Source organism: Carassius gibelio, chromosome B16 (assembly GCF_023724105.1).
Source record: "Carassius gibelio isolate Cgi1373 ecotype wild population from Czech Republic chromosome B16, carGib1.2-hapl.c, whole genome shotgun sequence".
Classification (NCBI taxonomy): Eukaryota; Metazoa; Chordata; class Actinopteri; order Cypriniformes; family Cyprinidae; genus Carassius; species Carassius gibelio.
In genome coordinates, this window is record NC_068411.1 from 12,639,938 (window position 1) to 12,660,500 (window position 20,563).

At 37.0% G+C, this 20,563-nt stretch overlaps 1 protein-coding gene across 6 annotated transcripts; it reads left to right on the forward strand.

The window, feature by feature from the left end:
- Positions 1 to 1,936: 1,936 nt before the first annotated feature.
- Positions 1,937 to 18,452, forward strand: pals2a (protein associated with LIN7 2, MAGUK p55 family member a). 6 transcript variants are annotated; one of them, XM_052578570.1, is made up of 15 exons: positions 1,937 to 2,049; positions 3,907 to 3,984; positions 4,368 to 4,452; positions 4,580 to 4,681; positions 6,407 to 6,525; positions 7,663 to 7,815; positions 7,968 to 8,117; positions 8,627 to 8,854; positions 10,604 to 10,735; positions 11,093 to 11,189; positions 11,308 to 11,379; positions 11,555 to 11,716; positions 11,859 to 12,061; positions 12,991 to 13,119; positions 14,099 to 18,452. In XM_052578570.1, the coding sequence occupies exons 4-15, from the start codon at positions 4,651 to 4,653 to the stop codon at positions 14,273 to 14,275; spliced, it is 1,653 nt and encodes a 550-aa protein (XP_052434530.1). In that variant the 5' UTR covers positions 1,937 to 2,049; positions 3,907 to 3,984; positions 4,368 to 4,452; positions 4,580 to 4,650; the 3' UTR covers positions 14,276 to 18,452. The 6 variants fall into 6 exon arrangements, with proteins under 6 accessions (XP_052434530.1, XP_052434529.1, XP_052434533.1 ...); XM_052578572.1 differs by having other exon boundaries at positions 2,035 to 2,049; positions 3,925 to 3,984; XM_052578569.1 differs by lacking the exon at positions 4,368 to 4,452.
- Positions 18,453 to 20,563: the final 2,111 nt, after the last annotated feature.

Sequence of the window (20,563 nt, forward strand, 5' to 3'; positions counted from 1 at the left end):
ATGATTGAATCATGTTCTGGAACAGAAAATAAAATATTAAACGTAATGTCTCAGTATTTTGTTTTGGGGTTTTCTTTACCAGTATTCTTCAAAATATCTTATTTTGTGTTCAGCAGATGAAAGAAAATCTTAACAGGTATCGAACGACCTGAGGGTGAGTAAATTATGATATATATTTGTGTGTGTGTGTGTTTATGAACTATCTATTTAACTTAGTACTTGGTTTTAAAGCACATTTGGCATCGATTAAAGTGAGATGATGCGACAACACAAGAGCAATCAGCTTCAGTTTGTCAGAAGAACATAAAAGACACATGCATGGGGAAACTGTGTAAAATGACTGTTTAATGTAATATAATGACTGTATAATCTTTTTCATGTGTCTTCAGTTTTTTGCCATCCCCTAAGTGATCTCATTGGTGACCAGAGTGGCAGTGTGCAACTTTTGCTCTGATACTGTTTTCATTCACTCATTATCATTATCTTCTGTATTATTTATTATGCAGTGTTTGTGAATTAAATGCATTGAAGAAATTACTAATAGTTTTTGTATACTAATTAAATATCAAACACGTTTTTAACCTCATAAAAGACTAACAACATTTAGAAGTCAAGTCAAGTCACTTTTATTGTCACATCACCACACCACATGTGCCTTGGTGAGTGAAATTCTTGGGAGCGTGCTCCAAAAATTGCAGAAACAATTAACGTATAACCATACAGACATGAAAATGTGCAATATGCACATACATATATACACATATGTGTATATATATATATATATATATATATATATATATATATATATATATATATATATATATATATATATATATATATATATATATATATTAGTCAGTATTAGACAGATCAAGTATTAGACATACTTACTGTTAGCACTACACATTATACACGATACACTATACACAGAATGTACACATTCTACATTATGTAAACATAAATATGCAATAAAATATGCTATGGTGCAACAGAGTGTATGTGAACTGGATACAGAAAATGTCATGAATATAATCGTCGGTTTTGGCTACTTTACAGACCTTACAAGAAGTTTGAATTTCTAAAATATGTTATAATATCAAGAGAGAACAAACACTTATTTAAAACACCTTAGGATATACAATATGATATGATTAAATAAAGGTCAGTGACCATGATATGAAATGTCATCTCTCATAATCACATTTGTATGGTCAAAGTTTGTGGGACATCAGCTTTTAGAGTCCCTCAATTTATATATAAAATTATATATAATTTTTCAAACTTTAATATACAATCTATTGCACATAAATGGTTTAAATGTGTTGCTGTCGCCCTCTTCTGGACAATAACATTAAAGGCATCATGCCTTTCTTCAGTTGTAAAGAAATCGTTTTTAAGGAAAACATTTAAATTATTTTCTCCATATAGTGGACTTCTATGTTGCCCTCGAGTTTGAACATCCAAAATGCAGTTTAAATTAATCTTCAAACGTCTCTAAACGATCCCAGCCGAGGAAGAAGTGACTTATTTACTTTACCTACTTATTTAAAACAGAGATCACCAACTGAAGATGTACATAGCTTAAAGTGTGATCCCATTATTGTAAACAGAATATGTCATGAGAATAATGGTTAGTAATATGGTTGTTGTCCAAACGTCTAGTTCCCTAATAGAGTCTTTATAAAGGGAATACTACCATTGCAATTTAGAATTATTTATAAATACATGTCATAACATTTAACACTGGTGCATGGTCATACACACCCTGAGCAAGTAATGGGGAGAAGAAAGTGCATAACGTCTTACATATTTCACAAATGAGTCGCGCATGCTAGTGATCCCACGGAACAGTCCACGACCAGTGGGCGTGTCCTCTCGCATCCCGTGCCTCTGATTGGTTATTCCACACATGCGTCGACGAATGGGGCGGGTCCGACCGTCTTTGACTGAGCACTAGAGAGGATAAGTGTCTCGTTCTGTCTGCGTGGGAAATTCATGGGGCTTTAAATTTGTCACCGGGACACAGGTCCACCCAGGGGGGTCAGTGAGGTAAGTCTCGCGAACTATGAATGATTTGGGATTGTAAATGCGGGTGTTTGTGAGCAGTTCTCTACACGTGGCTGTCTATACAGCTGTCTCACACTGGGGACACTTTTGATTGGAGCGCTAACCAGCTAAATCCAGTTAGCAGTCTAATAATAAACAGCTGATTGCTGCTAGCGCTCCGCGGCTACACTGTTAAAGCTAACCGTTGCAGCCAATTCTAGCTATGAATGAATGAAAGAACTTCGAAAACAAACCGACCGAACCCATAATGTTAATTTTATAACCTAGGGGAAAAAAAGGGGCCGGTTTGTAGAAGCTGTACGTTAGTAGCTCAGCGAGAGCCACGCGCTGCGCGTTTCCTTGAAGTTGAATGGGCCGCACGTGCGCTTGTGTTTCCATCATAAAAATCTAATGCGTACTGTCCAGCGTGACTGAAACCTTTACAAATGGTAGGTTATATGAATTGTAACAGTATCTGAATAAGACGAGCCACTGCCAGGACAGTCATCTGTGAGCGAGTTGCCTGTAACAATGAGAGCAGTTCACTGGCCTTTTGTCGCGTTATAACTCAATTACAACACACAGGACAAGTGCAGAGCTGAACTTCAGCTATACAGATACTACTTTAGTGGGACCATTTACGTATATTTCAAACTTCACCAGCAGCCAACCATGTTTAGCCCTTTACCTGTTTCTTAACCTACTGAATGACCATAGTTTAGTAGCAAATCAAGAAGGAAAAACACTGAATCATGCACAGCTGTGATTTGTTTATCATCTCATTGAATCATAATCATAATTAATTCTATTTTCCACCTTCAAGGAAACCATGCAGTTATGTTTTTGAACATCACATTTAAGGGAGAGCAGAAACCAAAAAGCAATATTGATGTGTGTATATAGCTGCTATTTTTTATTTATTTTTTACTTCGTGTTGAATGCAAGCTTCTCTTATATGCCCCTCCACTTTGAAACAGCTTGGCCTAGTAAGATTCTCGCCCAACCCTTTGGCCTCAAGCTGTAAGTGTGAACATACTATTCTACAGTATACTGTACAACAGCACATCATGTGCAATGATTCATAGCACACCAGACGAGACCGATGGTGTCATCGGAATGAATTACTCTGACCGCACCAGTATACTGTTAGTTGTGCAACAGTGATGGGCTTTAAAATTAGGTTCCTAAAAACAGTAGTCTTATTCCAATTAATAATGGTGTTGGATGGAGTAATTGAAATTTTATGTGTGACTTTCTTTTCTTTTGGTTTCATACAAAATTGCTCTCTGCGATGTGAGACTGGAAGCCTGCTGTCTTGATCTCATAATGACTCCCAATCTGATTAAATTTCCACACTTATTCGTAATCTGTCGCATACACCTGCCGTCACAGTTGTAGTATTGTTCTACTTCCTTAACCAGTCAAGAGTCTTGAAATGGAATATGAATTGTATTGGACTTGCTAAGACATGATTTGTTTGCCCTGTGATACAGGTGTGCATTATTATTCATGTTTTATACTGTGTTTGATTGAAATGACAATTATAAATGGAAGTTATTTCTGTGAAAACATTTTAATAGGACAATTTGGTGCTCAAGAAACGTTTATCAATGTTGAAAACAGTTGTGCTGCTTAATGGTTTCCACAAAATCATTGGACATAAAAAAAAAAGACTATTTTATTAGAAATTTTAAACGTTCAGCGTTTATTTTCAATTTATTTTAATAGAATAATTAGAATGATTAGAATAACATTCTTAACCGTCACTTTTACTAACTTTTAGTTATTTTAATCAGATGTCAGTCTCTTTGTTTGTGTATTGCTGTTTTTAAGTAATGTGGGAAATCTGACCTCTTAAAGGTTTTCTGTCTTCATAAGCTCCAGATGAGAAGAGGCTGAGCAGAGGTTCTGTGAACTGCGCTGAAATTAATTTTGCAGGTGAGTTAATGCATATGTATTGTTGTATTGTGTTCTCCTTTCTGTGCTGAATTGACGTGCATGAATACTAATTTCCTCAAACGATTATGGGTGTTATGATATCCAGAGATGCTGAAGTAAATGCTGTTGCCATTGGTAAAGTCCAACTTGAGTATTTTCTTGTTTGGTTTGTTTCTACACAGAACATATTGTTTGTGCTTCTTCATAAACACACACTTTATAGGGTTGTATAGCTGTAATCAGCAATCAACAGAAACCGCTCCAGATTTAGTTTGTAGAATATCTTTGTTTGCTCGTTTCTGATCATGTGGATGGACTGTTGTGTGTAAAGATGGTCTGTTTGTGGGTAAAGTCCTTTTCTCTTAATTTCACCTCATTCCTAGTTCAAGGCCCTCAGTTATACAAGATTTCAAAGACTACTTAATGGATGGTTCTGATGCACTTAGCTGACACTGCACGGAAAACAATGTCTCTGGCTGGTTTTTATCATAACCGTTTGACTTTCTCATTCAGTTTTTAATAGAAATGGAGGAGTAGCACAGAATGATGGAGTGAATAAACATTCTGATGTGGACCTGCTTCTTCCTGTCCCCAGGTGCATGGTTCTCATTGCTATTGAAGACAAATTTTGTCTTAGCCGTGAACTTACCCTGCAATATAGGAATAATGACCGTTGCCAATGCCAAGTCTGGCACAGGTAAGCACCTTAGAGCCTCTTACAGGTTTATAGGATGCTTTATACAGTAGATCATTAGGGTCATGATGTTTGTGATTGACACTTATATGGGTCAGTCGGCATGGCCTCAATAATTATTTTTTTTAAGGGACCATGTATAAACGTTGCTTATGCACAAAATAAAGGTGCGTTCTCTGCCATTTTGTGTGGTTTGTTGCCCAATTGAGGGAGAGGTCTCTGTGTGGGTTTGTTCACCATGGAAATGGTTACTGTTTGCATTATGCAAATTACTCCACTTCGTGATGAATGTGCCCTTTTGGAGGCTCTCAAGTTGTTTATAATTGTCCGAGTGCTTTCTGATGCAGTAATATACACATGGATTTTCGTCGTTCTGTTACTGGAAAGCAGTAGGTTGTGTAGTGTGTTGACCGTAAACCGGATCCAAAATCAACTTCCTGCCAAGCTGTGGAAACTATTTTTGAATTTTATTGTCAGGAGTCTATGCATTTGTTGTTGACCTATGACTTGCAATTCATGTAAATTTAAGTCCACTTCCAACAAAACTTCTGGTTTTTTTTTCTGATTTTTTACATTTTTGTATATATATGAATCTAACAGTAATTTTTTTTTTTTGGCTTGTTTTGATAAGTTTGTTGCTGTAACCGGTTTCATCGATGATTCAAGATGGACTTAAATGATGCCTTAAAAACCACATCATTAGACCCATTTGTTGAATTACTAATCATCCATGTGGGCCATTGGCAGTGTTGCCAGATTGTATGGACTATTTCCAGCCCAAAAGCTTGCCAAAACCTCCCACCACCCCAACAAAAAAGGCCCAAAACTATCATAACTGTCTAAATAATGTGAGAGAACGTACATCAAGATTGATGAGGACCATTTTTAACTCCTTAAAACAAAATGATGACACATAATACAAAAATAAATAGGCCACATATTCCAGGAAAACAGATCAAATCAGGGCAAAAGCATTAAAGAGAATTACCAAATATGATTAAAATATGCAAACTGACACTGTCAAAGTTGTAAGAAAAAAATGCCCTCAAAAAAAAACAATGCATCATTTTCAGTGTCAACTGTTTGGAGTAAGCCAATTTCAATGCAAAAAGTGCTTAATTGTATTTATTATATTTTGACTCAATTTCAGTATGTGTTGTGACTGAAGGTAGCTCCACATTTAAACAATTTAATATTTATTTATCTGTCAAAGAGAATAAATCCTCCCATTTGAAGCTTATTTGTTCATTTTGGGCCCTTCTTTGTAAATATGATCAGATAAACATGATTTGTTTTGCTTTATTACTTCGTCTAAACTAGATTTTGTCTTAAATGGAAATGGTGTCTTTCTGTACAGTTAGCATTTATAAATGAATCATATTTTATACCATGTTATTATATTGTAAAACTGTATATTTGTATAATATACACGCACGGTTTTAAGTGCATGTAGGCCTATGCATTTTATCATTTTTAAAACTGGCGAGTACTAATATTGAACTATGATTGTAAAAATGGTTGGCTACATCTAGTCTTACTTGATTTGTTCAAGTTCTTTCTAAATATCTCTAGTATGAGAGATGTGATTTAGTTAAACTCTAATCTTCCATTTCATATATTTTGATACCATTATATACAGTTTGTAGTGTTTAAGATTTAAAACAAAAAATGGGATATATATATATATATATATATATATATAAAATTAATGATGTGTGTGACCCTCAGCCATGCAGCAGGTGCTGGATAACCTCAAGGAGCTGCCGCCTTCAACAGGAGCCAAAGACATCGACCTCATCTTCCTCCGTGGCATTATGGAGAGTCCCATAGTTCAGTCCCTTGCTAAGGTATAAACCAATATTTCATTTTAACTCCTTTAGTTTGATAGCTACTGGGAGAGGTAATCAAATAATTGATTATCATTATACATGTTACTTTTTGAAACCTTTTAATTTATTCATTAATAAGACCGCTTTTACCTGCCCCCTAAATATCAACCTAAAGTTCACCAGTGCACACATTCATGAGGCCAGGGATCAGTTGTTGTGTCACAGGTCATAAGAATGTGATGTACAGGGGGCCTCTTCTTATTCTTAATATAGCTGTGTGAAATTGTTTAGATTGTGAGATCTACTGGTTGAGTTTCACGTTGTTTGATTAGGAACTAACACGTCTTTCTGAGAAACGTATAGTCCGTGTTACTGTTGATTTTTCTAGTAAGAGCTAGTTTACAGGTGTCTGACAGTTTGATCCGCATTAATGTCCAGTTTGTACAGTCTATTTCCTTTGAAAAATCCTGTGCTGACACGGTTTTCAGTCCTTAATGATTAAAAAAAAAGGTGCAGGTTATTCTTGCAAACACCTGATAGAGAGCAAACTGAGAAAGCGAGAAATTGCTTTTGTTCAATAACATTCTGTGTCCGTGCATATTCATGTAGATCGCAAAAAATAAAAACCCAAATTGAAAGTCTTAAAAATTCCCACCACTGTACAATTTCAAGCACATCTCCAACAATGTCTTCATTTTTATAATTTGGTGAGAATGATGTTTCTAACATTTTTACAAAATAATTTTTCGTAAGTTTTATGTATATGCACGATTGAGAACTCATTTTGCTTATTACAACTTTGAAACCATACACAATTATTAATTCATGCATTGCAGTGACTGACTGACTTCTATCATTAAAGATTTAAAGTCTGATGAAGAGTAAAACAATCAAATGTATTAATAGAATATTTGGAAAAATAACAAAGGCTTGTTACGGTTTTATTTTTTCATATTTAAAAAAATCTTTTAATAAAAATGAAGCACTGAGACGCTTGATTAAATCATTATTCTTAATGACTTGGTACAGTTGTTAGAACCCTCTCTCCCTTCTGAAGTGTACCTGCCAGTGCATTTGTTAATCTAGACGTAATCCATTAATCGCTTTCTTGGCAAAGACGCTCAAGTTATTTAGTCTCCGCCCACTCTCTCTCAGGCTCACGAGCGATTGGAGGATGTTAAGCTGGAGGCGGTGCAAAGTAATAACGTGGAGCTAGTGAGTGAGATCCTGTCTGACATGAGCAGTCTGACCACTCATGATGAAAGTGCAGCAGAACTCTATAAGATCCTGAAGGAACCACACTTCCAGGTAACTAACCTCTTTGTGTTTCTATGAGAATATGTTGACTGTTTATGTACAACTGTTTATTCATCGTGTAGCCTTCTTAGCAGAAAAGGAAGCAAGATTACCTATAAGCACTTGAGAAATTGGACAAATGAGTTTTGGTATTGTATTTTCAGTCCCTGTTAGAAGCTCACGACAAGGTGGCCTCGAAGTCCTATGAAGCTCCTCCCACCAGCACCAATTCCACCAGCATGACCAGCTCATCCCTCATGCCGGCTGACACGGTTCGCATGATCAGCATCCAGAAGAAGGTCGGAGAGCCTCTGGTGAGTGACAGATGTTCTCAGTTTCACAGGATTAGCTCCCACAGACGGTCAGATCTTTAGCTCTGTAGAGTCTCTCTTCTAACAGCTTGTGGTTCAAATCCAAGCAGTGCCATTTGGTTGGTCAGCGTTGAAAAAGGCCGAGCAGCAGAGCTATAGTTGGCAGTGTTTTAACACCTAGTAAAATGTCATTGTGTCTCTGCCAAGGTCAGAAAGCCCACTGAAAACAACCTTCATTTATTGATTACACATTTCATAATATTAAAAGCCACTGCAATTAACATTATATTTAGGGATGTTTTGAAATATTTCAAACAAAGTCAATAAAAGAAATGTTGTTTTTCAGTGGCTTTTAATATAATAATATAATGCGATTTTTCAATAAATGAATGAATGAGGTTGTTTTCAGTGGCTTATATAATATAATATTCCCCATCATCCCTTAATAAAAAGTATGTCTCTAAGACTCTTTGTGCCGGCATTTCTGCAATTCATGGCGTCGTCTCTTTTAGGGTGTAACATTCCGGGTGGAGGATGGCGACCTGGTCATCGCGCGTGTTCTGCACGGCAGCATGATTGACAGGCAAGGCATGCTGCATGCAGGTGACGTCATCCGAGAGGTGAACGGCCGAGAGGTGGGCAAAGACCCCATGGCATTACAGCACATGCTGAGGGACTGCAATGGAAGCATCACACTCAAAATCCTGCCCAGCTACAGGGACACACCTCCGCCCGCACAGGTCAGCGCACCACCCATTCACAGCAAACCCAGTCAAAGTTAAAAAATATTCATCCACCTTTTTTTACAAGCTATTTTGGTACTAATTTATTCAAGTTGATAGCACATTAGAGCACAAGACTTCCTTCTAATGATGCAAGGAATCACTCTTTTTATACAAAAAAATAAAATTTTCTGAAACATACTTCGCATCTTTCTTTATCTGAAATCTTTTGGGACTTCTATTCCAAAGCGACTCGTATAATGCAAGTAACATCAACACATTTATATCGGTGCAGAATGAGAGAGATGCATACATCGTAGCAGTTTTCACACAGACTGCTAGTTTCGCTTTTATTTTGATAAATGTATGCTTGACATTTAAAATAAATGTTGTTTATAGTAATTGCTCCTATAATAGTTTTATTTACGATTTGGTTTACATTTTTAATGATGCATATGCTAAGTGAGCAATAAAGATCATGCAACAGAAGTTTCTCCCTCTCTCCTTATCAAATTAGTAACTTGTGCATTGATTTACTTATTTGCTTTTGACATACCTGACCAAACTACAAACTTTCCAGTGACGTCTGTGAAAAAAGGGATATTCGCTTGAACACTGGATATTTAACATTATATGAAGTACATGCATGTACTTAATAGACATCCTTAATTTCTAATAACTCCATTCTACTCTGTTTGTTTTGTTGTCTGTTATTCTTTGTCTGTTCACATGCCGTGTGGTATCGGTGTTTGCTATAGGAGCATTTGAACTTTAATTAATTAATTTTAATTTATTTATTACATTGTCTAAAATTTGTGACCGTTATGGGACAAACCCATACAATTTGTACAAGATCGTCCTCATCTGAACTGCTGGTATCTTTCCCTAATAATAAGATGCTGAGAGTACAAAAAAAATCTTGTCCGTATATTGTCTGTATAACCTCCTGATAGCTTATGGGTCCGAACAATCCTTGAGGAGGAACAAGGAGAGACCTGGCCTCTGGGTGCCTCAGAATCCCATCGGGCTGAAGCTGAACATGGTTATCCCTATTAATAACACGACCCGTGCTAAGTAGGGCAGATGGGAGGAGTTAAACATGCGCACCGCACACCCTTACTTTCTACTCTAAGGAGATCTGGGCCTGGAGAGAAATAGATCCTCATTCTCAGAGTCATTACCTTTTTTTTGTACTTTTAAGCAAGTTTGTCCTTTACCCACTTTCCTTGAATAAATGCTGTGTGGAAAAACTCTCCAGAGAGCAAACATTGGGGACCTGTTCCTTGTGCCAAACCTAAATTCTGTCTTTTTTAGACCAGAACTTTACTCTGTGACTTGGTTATGTGCAGTGAATGACCGCTGTGTGTTTGCTGTTGGGAAATCCTCGCTGATAAAGATCCACCGGGATCCATAAATATTTCTTCCGAAAGCTTCATAGAGAAGCCAATATAAAATACACACCAACATAGACCGTCTCTGTTACTATTCATTTATTTCCCAGGAGGATGCAGTATTCTAGAGACAAAACCTTGACAATGTAAATTGGCCTGCTAGCATTACACAACACAGATTTTTGTCAGTACAACATGAAAAAGCTTGTGCCTTTTTTGGGTTCCATCCAATCATCATTTGCATAATGTCTCAGCATGTTTTAGATATCTTTTGTCTGTGAGTTATGACAAGATTGTATTTTTAGGCTATAATTAGCCGCTTAAAATGAGTCAGATGTTAATAAACAGGTGTAACAACACTTTCTTTGTCCTTTAGGTGTATCTGAAGCCACATTTCAACTACAATCCTGACACGGATAATCTGATCCCTTGTAAAGAGGCTGGATTGGCTTTCTCTAAAGGAGACATTCTGCACATAGTGAACAAGGAGGACCCCAACTGGTGGCAAGTGAGAAGCATTTGATATTTATTTTTTTGGTCAGACTTTATTTGAATGTCCAGTTCTCGCTGTTAACAAACCATTAACCATGACTTTTTTTTTTTATTTTAATTCAAACTCCTTATTTTCTGCTTATTAATAGTAAGTGAGGTAGTTAAGTTTGGGTATTGGGTAGGATTGGGGATGTAGAATATGCGTTTTGTAAGTATTAATAAACAGACAATATGTTGATAATAGGTATGCTTATAAGCAACTTGTTAATAGTGAGAATTGGTCCCTAAACCAGTGTTTCCATTTTTTTTCAGTTCTTTTTGTTTTTGTTTTTTCTGAAATGTTTGACATTGGCTTTTTTTTGTTTTTGTTTAGGCATGTAATATTAATGGAGGCCGCACTGGTTTGATCCCCAGTCAGTTTCTGGAGGAAAAGAGGAAGGCATTTGTGAGGAGAGACCTGGATGGATCAGGTACACTGGTGTTTTTGTATTGTTTTTTTCTAGTTCTGGATTCAATTATTTTAGGGATATCAAAGTTCCTTCTATTTGCATTTTCTGTGTAAAAGTTCCACCTGTGGGTTTGTTTTAGGAATCCTCTGCGGGACATTAACTGGAAAAAAGAAGAAAAAGAAAATGATGTACTTGACAGCAAAAAATGCAGGTTAGATTTGCAATTTAAGTTGTACTTGGTGAGGAGGAGAGATTTCTTTCAGAAATGTGAAAAATAAGTCTTACCATTTTAAATAAATAAATAAATCCAAACTGTTGAATGGTAGTGCAAGTATTTTAATTTTAAATGTAAAAATTAACATTCAAAACTTCTCTCTTTGTAATAGAATTTGATCGCCATGAATTACAGATCTATGAGGAAGTGGCAAAGATGCCTCCGTTCCAGAGAAAAACTCTTGTGCTGATTGGTGCACAAGGAGTGGGTCGCCGAAGCCTCAAGAACCGCCTGATTGTGTTAAACCCGTTGCAATATGGAACCACTGTCCCTTGTGAGTATATAATTAAAATTAAAGGGGTAGTTCACCTGAAGGTGAATTACCCCTTTAATATTGTTAATTATTACATTAATTAATACATTTGTCATTTTACTAATAAAAAGTCTGGCTCGTCTCAATTTCATCTGTTTCTCAGTCACTTCTCGGCATCCACGCGATGATGAAAAGGACGGCCAGTCGTACCGTTTTGTGTCCCGGGAGGAGATGGAGACGGACATCAAGGCAAGTCGCTACCTTGAGCATGGAGAATATGATGGCAATCTATATGGAACCAAAATCGACTCGATCCATGAAGTCGTTCACACAGGACGGACTTGCATACTGGACATCAACCCACAGGTGAGTGCTTTTGTTAATGACACAGAGATGTTTTACTTGGATATTGTACTGTGTATTGTAATCTGATGGACCACTGTCTTTACATATTAATAGCTGGGGAGGATGTGCTAAAGGATGAACTACATATTTTCATAATCCTGTCCAGGGATTCCTTAACCCCTTTGACCTAAAAAAAATACTTTTAAGTACATTTTAAAGTGGTAATTAAATGGAAGTAGTGCCAGACATTTTCTTCCATTATTATGAGGTAAATCCAACTGAAACTTATGATGGAAGTTGATTGTATGAAAAGTGTGGCATATGTCACCAGAGAGATGTCTGATGATTTACTGGTAGCTTGAGATTACATTCTGATTAAAAAAAACAAAACAAAAAAAACGAAACCTTCACAATAAGATATTTGCAAAATGGTAAATTTTTGTTTCCTGGTGGCAAAGTAAAAAGATATCCAAAGTAATAGTTTTTTCCCAAAATTATTTGTTCAGCTTTTTATGAACTCACAAAAGCCTTGTGGTTTCTGATCATTTTAGGTCTTGGATATACATTACAAAAACTATAGCAAAATGCTATTTTTGTTCAATAATTGTTGCATATTGTGCAAGAAAATAGGATAAGATCTGTCTTTTTGACAATTGACATTTCTTGTCCTGAAGTCAGTTGTTAAAGGCCTTGATTTTTATATAATACAGAAAGAAAAATGATACCTAATTGCTTCTAATTGAGCAAGTTTGCCAAGCCTTTTCTAAAAACGCACACCTACCGAAGTAGAATTACAAATGAATAAAACACATTTTACAGAACCTTCATATTTAATGGTATTTAATTATTTGAAGATTACACTTTGAAAGCATTTGCAATTGGTTTGTGAAAGGTGCCATATGTACAGTTTTTCTTGTGCTTAGACTTTGTTTGATAAATGTGCTCTGCAGGCGCTAAAGGTACTGAAGACATCAGAGTTTATGCCATTCGTGGTTTTCATCGCTGCCCCAGAACTCGATACACTACGGGACATGCACAAAGCTGTGGTGGATGCTGGGATCACAACCAAACTACTGACGGTCAGCCTCATTTCTGTCCATCAAATTCACTTTCTCCGTTTCTTTCCCAACAATGTAGAAAACCGTGGAGTTACCATAAGCTCAGAGTTTGACATGGGGCCAGTTTTAGTAATAGCTTGCACCAGTGTAAGCGTAAACCATCTTTTGCGGTTATTATCGTACTTTTAGAATTTACTTAAATTAAGACGCACACATGAAGAATTAGCACTAAAAAGCAGGATTGCCAGGTTTTCTCAACAAAACCCGCCCAATTGCTACTCAAAACTAGGCCAATCGTGTTTCGAGAGGGGTTTCCTGGTAAAAATCGCATTCTGTGGCTAAATACTGTTCATGTTTTTGTTATTGGGGTGGATTCAACTCACAGACATGAAAAGCAACCGTGCTGAAGTACTCCAGTTCCACGGGAAAAACACGGATTGGCAACGCTGCTGAAAAGCTGTGGACAGTTATTTTTGCACTTGACTTTGAATATGCATTTGTAGGAGTTTACTTTTCAGATTTTTTTGCCATTTGTGCTATTATTTAACGCCCAAAATAAGGCTTTATTTATGTTGCTAGGTGAGGCACGGCAGAGAGCGAGTTGTTTTTTTTCCACACGTATTAATTTTTGAATGCTAGAAATACATATTGTTTACCAAGCCATGTTATTTTTAATTCGCTTCAGGAAATAAAAGATGACTTGGAATCCTCAACTAGGAGTCACACAATACCAGCTCTATCCAAACTACATTTTTTTTGGCCTCTGGTTCTTCACAATGTACAGTGGCTTTGTTATTGGTTCATTCTTTATTTGCGACTATGCTCATTTGCTGTGCTTGGTATAATACATTATTAGATATATAAATAGGATGTTGCATTGCTTATTTAATTTTCCTCGCCCATCTACACTGTTTTGGAATTGGCCTGTTTAGTAAAACTGGCCCATGTTTCTTTTAGAAGCCTCAAGTAAGTGTGACGACTCCTGTTTCTGTCTTTTTAGGAAACAGACCTAAAGAAAACAGTGGACGAAAGTGCCAGGATAAAGCGGGCGTACAATCACTACTTTGATCTGACTATAGTTAATGACAATCTGGACAAGGCCTTTGAGAAACTGCAGGCAGCTGTGGAGCAGCTGAGCACACAACCACAGTGGGTCCCTGTCAACTGGGTTTACTGAGACGTACAGCGGTCCAAACACCCCTTCATCATCATCATCGTCATCATCATCATCATCATCATCATCATCATCATCTGAGGCACAGAACACAAGTTCACACTGAACGGACCCAGCAGTCACTATGCAAATGTACACTAGCCATCCAGTCACGACAGACATAAGGGAAGTGTACTTATTTATTAACATTATTTTATTTTCTACTGACTAAACTTAAAAGCAAATAGGATTTTTTTTGAATGGCTTGTCATTTAAAATAGTGATTTTAACAATTTTCCAAATAAGTATAAGCTGCATTACAGTATTTAAAGCAGAGGGCTGTTTTCTTGCTGTAATTTTAGTGTTACAAACGTTGGTTTACAGTGCAGGCTTCATCTCACATTTCTGCATACCTCTGTCATACAGTTCAGTCACTACAGTGTCAAGCAGCTTTAGTTTATTCAGCTTCAAACTTAAGATCTTATGAGTGTGATTCTATTCTAAGTGTTATCCTTTCATGTCAGTTCAATTCAAGGAAGCCAAATTTAACTTTTACAAAATCACAATAGCACTTTATTTTACAGTCCTGTTATGTATGTACTATAGTAACTAGGTACTAATCCTGAACCTATACTTCAGTTGTGATGTGAACGCTTGAAGGGGTCATTCACTAAAAAAATGATTTACTCCCCCTCATGTAGTTCCAGACCTGTCTGAATTCCTTTCCACTAATATTTTGAGAATGTGGGTAACTAACCAAACAGTTGTATGGTTACCTACATAGTATGGAAAGATACTATGAAAGTCAAAGGGGACCAGAAACCATTTGGTCACCCACATTCTTTAAAATGTCATCTTTTGTGTTTAGCTGAAGAAAGAAATGCATTCAGGCTTGGAACAACTTTAGGGTGAGTGAATGATAACTTAATTGTAACTTTTGTGAACTCCTGCTTCATTGCGTCATCCCATCCTTGTGATCCTGGTGTGTTTTTCTACTTTACTACATTTCTACTGAAATGATGGGCCGGTTCAGTGTTTCCACCTTGTGGACAAACAAATTTGTGTGAGGAAAAAAAAAAACGTATCAAGACAGATGCTGTGCCCGAAATCAAATACTTCCCCACTGCATAGTATGCAAAAAGAAATAGATTTAAAATGGTACACAAACTATAGTGTGCATTCAATGGATATTTTACTATCCCAAGAGGCCTTGGCAGAGGATTTATGACAGTAAAGCAATGCAACAGATGCCAGGAGGTCACATGACAGTAACATGGCAGATGCAGTATGTTTGAATTTCGTTCATACTACCCATTCTCATATTATATAGTACATACTTTTGCAAAGTTAATTCCAATTCAAATGTAATGCCCATTACAGAGATTTCAGATGCACCAGGAGCTTGATCTCTGCAAAATGAAAGTGAAAATTTTCTAACTGGTTGGTGTTTTTAAATAATGCAATGAAAATGATGCCCCTTACCTGACCCCACCCCTAAACACAGCAGCAAATCAGGTTGCACAAGTTGAAAACGCCCTCATTTTGGCCACGTCCTCTGATCTGGTAACCCATTACTGTCCTGCAGAGACATATATTTGGATCAAGGACAGCATACAGTACACAAGTACTGTGCTTATGACAAAATTTGCGTCACATGCACTGTATTAAATTTCTTAATTAGTTGCATTTGTTTCTTAACCACCTCACACAAATACTTGTCAATGCAGGTGTTTATTGTTATTGTGGTCTACGGTAATTTGTTGTTCTGTTTTCATTTATTTGTCAATTCGAAACAACATCCCAGGCCACTAATTAAATTAATGCAAAAAATTTAAAAGCACATGTACTGCAAAAGTACTGCAAACATAATATACTTGCAGTATAAATACACTAGGCTTAAGGGCAGTTCACACAGAACAAGTTTGTGTTCCATCGCACATTTTATTTATATATATATACAGTCTTGTTCAAAATAATAGCAGTACAATGTGACTAACCAGAATAATCAAGGTTTTTAGTATATTTTTTATTGCTACGTGGCAAACAAGTTACCAGTAGGTTCAGTAGATTCTCAGAAAACAAATGAGACCCAGCATTCATGATATGCACGCTCTTAAGGCTGTGCAATTGGGCAATTAGTTGAATTAGTTGAAAGGGGTGTGTTCAAAAAAATAGCAGTGTGGCATTCAATCACTGAGGTCATCAATTTTGTGAAGAAACAGGTGTGAATCAGGTGGCCCCTATTTAAGGATGAAGCCAACACTTGTTGAACATGCATTTGAAAGCTGAGGAAAATGGGTCGTTCAAGACATTGTTCAGAAGAACAGCGTACTTTGAATAAAAAGTTGATTAGAGAGGGGAAAACCTCTAAAGAGGTGCAAAAAATGATAGGCTGTTCAGCTAAAATGATCTCCAATGCCTTAAAATGGAGAGCAAAACCAGAGAGACGTGGAAGAAAACGGAAGACAACCATCAAAATGGATAGAAGAATAACCAGAATGGCAAAGGCTCAGCCAATGATCACCTCCAGGATGATCAAAGACAGTCTGGAGTTACCTGTAAGTACTGTGACAGTTAGAAGACGTCTGTGTGAAGCTAATCTATTTTCAAGAATCCCCCGCAAAGTCCCTCTGTTAAAAAAAAGGCATGTGCAGAAGAGGTTACAATTTGCCAAAGAACACATCAACTGGCCTAAAGAGAAATGGAGGAACATTTTGTGGACTGATGAGAGTAAAATTGTTCTTTTTGGGTCCAAGGGCCACAGGCAGTTTGTGAGACGACCCCCAAACTCTGAATTCAAGCCACAGTACACAGTGAAGACAGTGAAGCATGGAGGTGCAAGCATCATGATATGGGCATGTTTCTCCTACTATGGTGTTGGGCCTATTTATCGCATACCAGGGATCATGGATCAGTTTGCATATGTTAAAATACTTGAAGAGGTCATGTTGCCCTATGCTGAAGAGGACATGCCCTTGAAATGGTTGTTTCAACAAGACAATGACCCAAAACACACTAGTAAACGGGCAAAGTCTTGGTTCCAAACCAACAAAATTAATGTTATGGAGTGGCCAGCCCAATCTCCAGACCTTAATCCAATTGAGAACTTGTGGGGTGATATCAAAAATGCTGTTTCTGAAGCAAAACCAAGAAATGTGAACGAATTGTGGAATGTTGTTAAAGAATCATGGAGTGGAATAACAGCTGAGAGGTGCCACAAGTTGGTTGACTCCATGCCACACAGATGTCAAGCAGTTTTAAAAAACTGTGGTCATACAACTAAATATTAGTTTAGTGATTCACAGGATTGCTAAATCCCAGAAAATTTTTTTTTTGTACAAAATAGTTTTGAGTTTGTACAGTCAAAGGTAGACACTGCTATTTTTTTGAACACACCCCTTTCAACTAATTGCCCAATTGCACAGCCTTAAGAGCGTGCATATCATGAATGCTGGGTCTCATTTGTTTTCTGAGAATCTACTGAACCTACTGGTAACTTGTTTGCCACGTAGCAATAAAAAATATACTAAAAACCTTGATTATTCTGGTTAGTCACATTGTACTGCTATTATTTTGAACAAGACTGTATATATATATATATATATATAAATATAATAATCATCATCATGTGTCTCGCTTCTTTTCAGTGTTTTTTTTTCATTCATCAGTGCTGCACCTCAGCATCTGGATATTTTTGTGTGGCATCTGTAGTTTTTAAAAGCAAAAGCCTGTTCTGTGTAAACCGCCCTTAAAACCTAACCTTAACTCAAGTCCAAGTTACCTTACATTTATATTACCTTTTATATTAAGTGCATGTACTATAAAATAAAGTGCATGCAATATCATGGGTTTATAGAATTATGAGCTAAAGTAATTGTGTTGCTTGTATGTCCTAGTTTACAGAATCAGCACTGTATTTAGCTAAATGCCTTTCTCACAGGCACAAATACACATTCAATGGAATATAGACCAAGTGTGTCGTGATCACAAGCTACCTGGCCTCACAGATTCATAACCTGTCATCTAGCTGTATGTAGTGATGTACCTCTGTCTCTGGTGTCTTGCTCCAGTGTCTTTTTCAAGGCTTTGTAACTGATTTTTATCCAGGTTGTGTATTCACTTGAAAATTCTATATTTTGCGATACAGAGAGTTGTATTTTCTGAAATTAAACCGCTGTCTAATAAATTAATTTTAATTTTGGATCACTTTACTTAAGTCTTTATTTTCTGGGGCCTCATTTATAAAGTGTGCGCACGCTCAGATTTGATCTTGGTGTGCGTACACTTAAATCCACGTCAATGCTCTGATTTGTAAAAACTGCCTCTGATGTGGAAAGGTGCTTAGCCTCACGTCAGGGTCTGAGTACTGCAGGTTTTTGGAAATGTACAGGTGCTGGTCATATAATTAGAATATCATCTAAAAGTTTATTTATTTTACGAATTCCATTCAAAAAGTGAAACTTGTATAATATATTCATTCATTACACACAGACTGATATTTAAAATGTTTATTTCTTTTAATTTTGATGATTATAACTGATAACTAAGGAAAATCCCAAATTTAGTATCTCAGAAAATTAGAATATTACTAATGACCAGTACAAAGAAAGGATTTTTTGAAATATTGGTCAACTAAAAAATATGAAAATGAAAAGTAAGAGCATGTACAGCACTCAATACTTAATTGGGGCTCCTTTGCCTGAATTACTGCAGCAATGCGGTGTGGCTTGGAGTCGATCAGTCTGTGGCACTGCTCAGGTGTTATGAGAGCCCAGGTCGCTCTGATAGTGGCCTTCAGCTCTTCTGCATTCTTGGGTCTGGCATATCGCATCTTCCTCTTCACAATACCCCATAGATTTTCTATGGAGTTAAGGTCAGGCGAGTTTGCTGGCCAATTAAGAACAGGAATACCATGGTCCTTAAACCAGGTACTGGAAGCTTTTGCACTGAGTGCAGGTGCCAAGTCCTGTTGGAAAATTAAATCTGCATCTCCATAAAGTTGGTCAGCAGCAGAAAGCATGAAGTGCTCTAAAACTTCCTGATATACAGCTGCATTGACCTTGGACCTCAGAAAACACAGTGGACCAACACAAGCAGATGACATGGCACCACAAACCATCACTGACTGTGGAAACTTTACTCTGGACCTCAAGCAGCGTGTATTGTGTGCCTCTCCTCTCTTCCTCCTGACTCTGGGACCCTGATTTCCAAAGGAAATGCAAAATTTACTTTCATCAGAGAACATACCTTTGGACTGCTCAGCAGCAGTCGTGTCCTTTTTGAAGCGAGACACTTCTGACGCTGTCTGTTGTTGAAGAGTGGCTTGACACAAGGAATGCGAAGCTGAAACCCATGTCTTGCATACGTCTGTGTGTAGTGGTTCTTGAAGCACTGACTCCAGCTGCAGTCCACTCTTTGTGAATCTCCCCCACATTTTTGAATGGGTTTTGTTTCCCAATCCTCTCCAGGCTGCGGTTATCCCTATTGCTTGAGACCTTTTTCTACCACATCTTTTCTTTCCCTTCACCTCTCTATTAATGTGCTTGGACACAGAGCTCTGTGAACAGCCAGACTCTTTTGCAATGACCTTTTGTGTCAATGGTCGTCTTTTGAACAACTGTCAAGTCAGCAGTCTTCCCCATGATTGTGTATCCTACAGAACTACACTGAGAGACCATTTAAAGGCTTTGCAGTTGTTTTGAGTTAATTAGCTGATTAGAGTGTGGCACCAGGTGTCCAGATCCTTTTCAATGTAGAAGAGTGAGCTGCAAGAAAGCTTACAGGTGCTGGTCATATAATTAGAATTCCTTCATTTAGTATCTCAGAAAATTTTAATATTGTGAAAAGGTTCAGTATTTGACTCAATACTGTACCTTTTCACAATATTCAAATTTTCTGAGATACTAAATTTGGGATTTTGCTTAGTTGTCAGTTATAATCATCAAAATTAAAATAAACATTTTAAATATCAGTCTGTGTGTAATGAATGAATATACTGTACAAGTTTTCACTTTTTGAATGGAATTAGTGAAATCAACTTTTTGATGATATTCTAATTATATGACCAGCACTTGTAAGCTTTCTTGCAGCTCACTCTTCTACATTGAAAAGGATCTGGATGATGACTGTTGATCATTTATACGTTAATGACATTAATTAGGATTCATTTAGAAGGCAGAGAGCTGAAACCAGTTGTGCGCAAGTTCAAGATCATTTGCCATTCATAGATTTCACATCTGAAAGAGAGGCGTATGTGTGTTTTCTGTGCATACATTCATTCTATGAATCACACATACGCATAATAATTGATCG

Bases quoted from the DNA above. Each gene is read 5' to 3' on its own strand.
- pals2a (XM_052578570.1), top strand. From the start codon at position 4,651: ATGACCGTTGCCAATGCCAAGTCTGGCACAG. The intron at 8,855-10,603 runs GTCAGCGCACCA...TTTGTCCTTTAG, and splicing joins ACACACCTCCGCCCGCACAG to GTGTATCTGAAGCCACATTT. The intron at 11,380-11,554 runs GTTAGATTTGCA...TCTTTGTAATAG, and splicing joins CTTGACAGCAAAAAATGCAG to AATTTGATCGCCATGAATTA.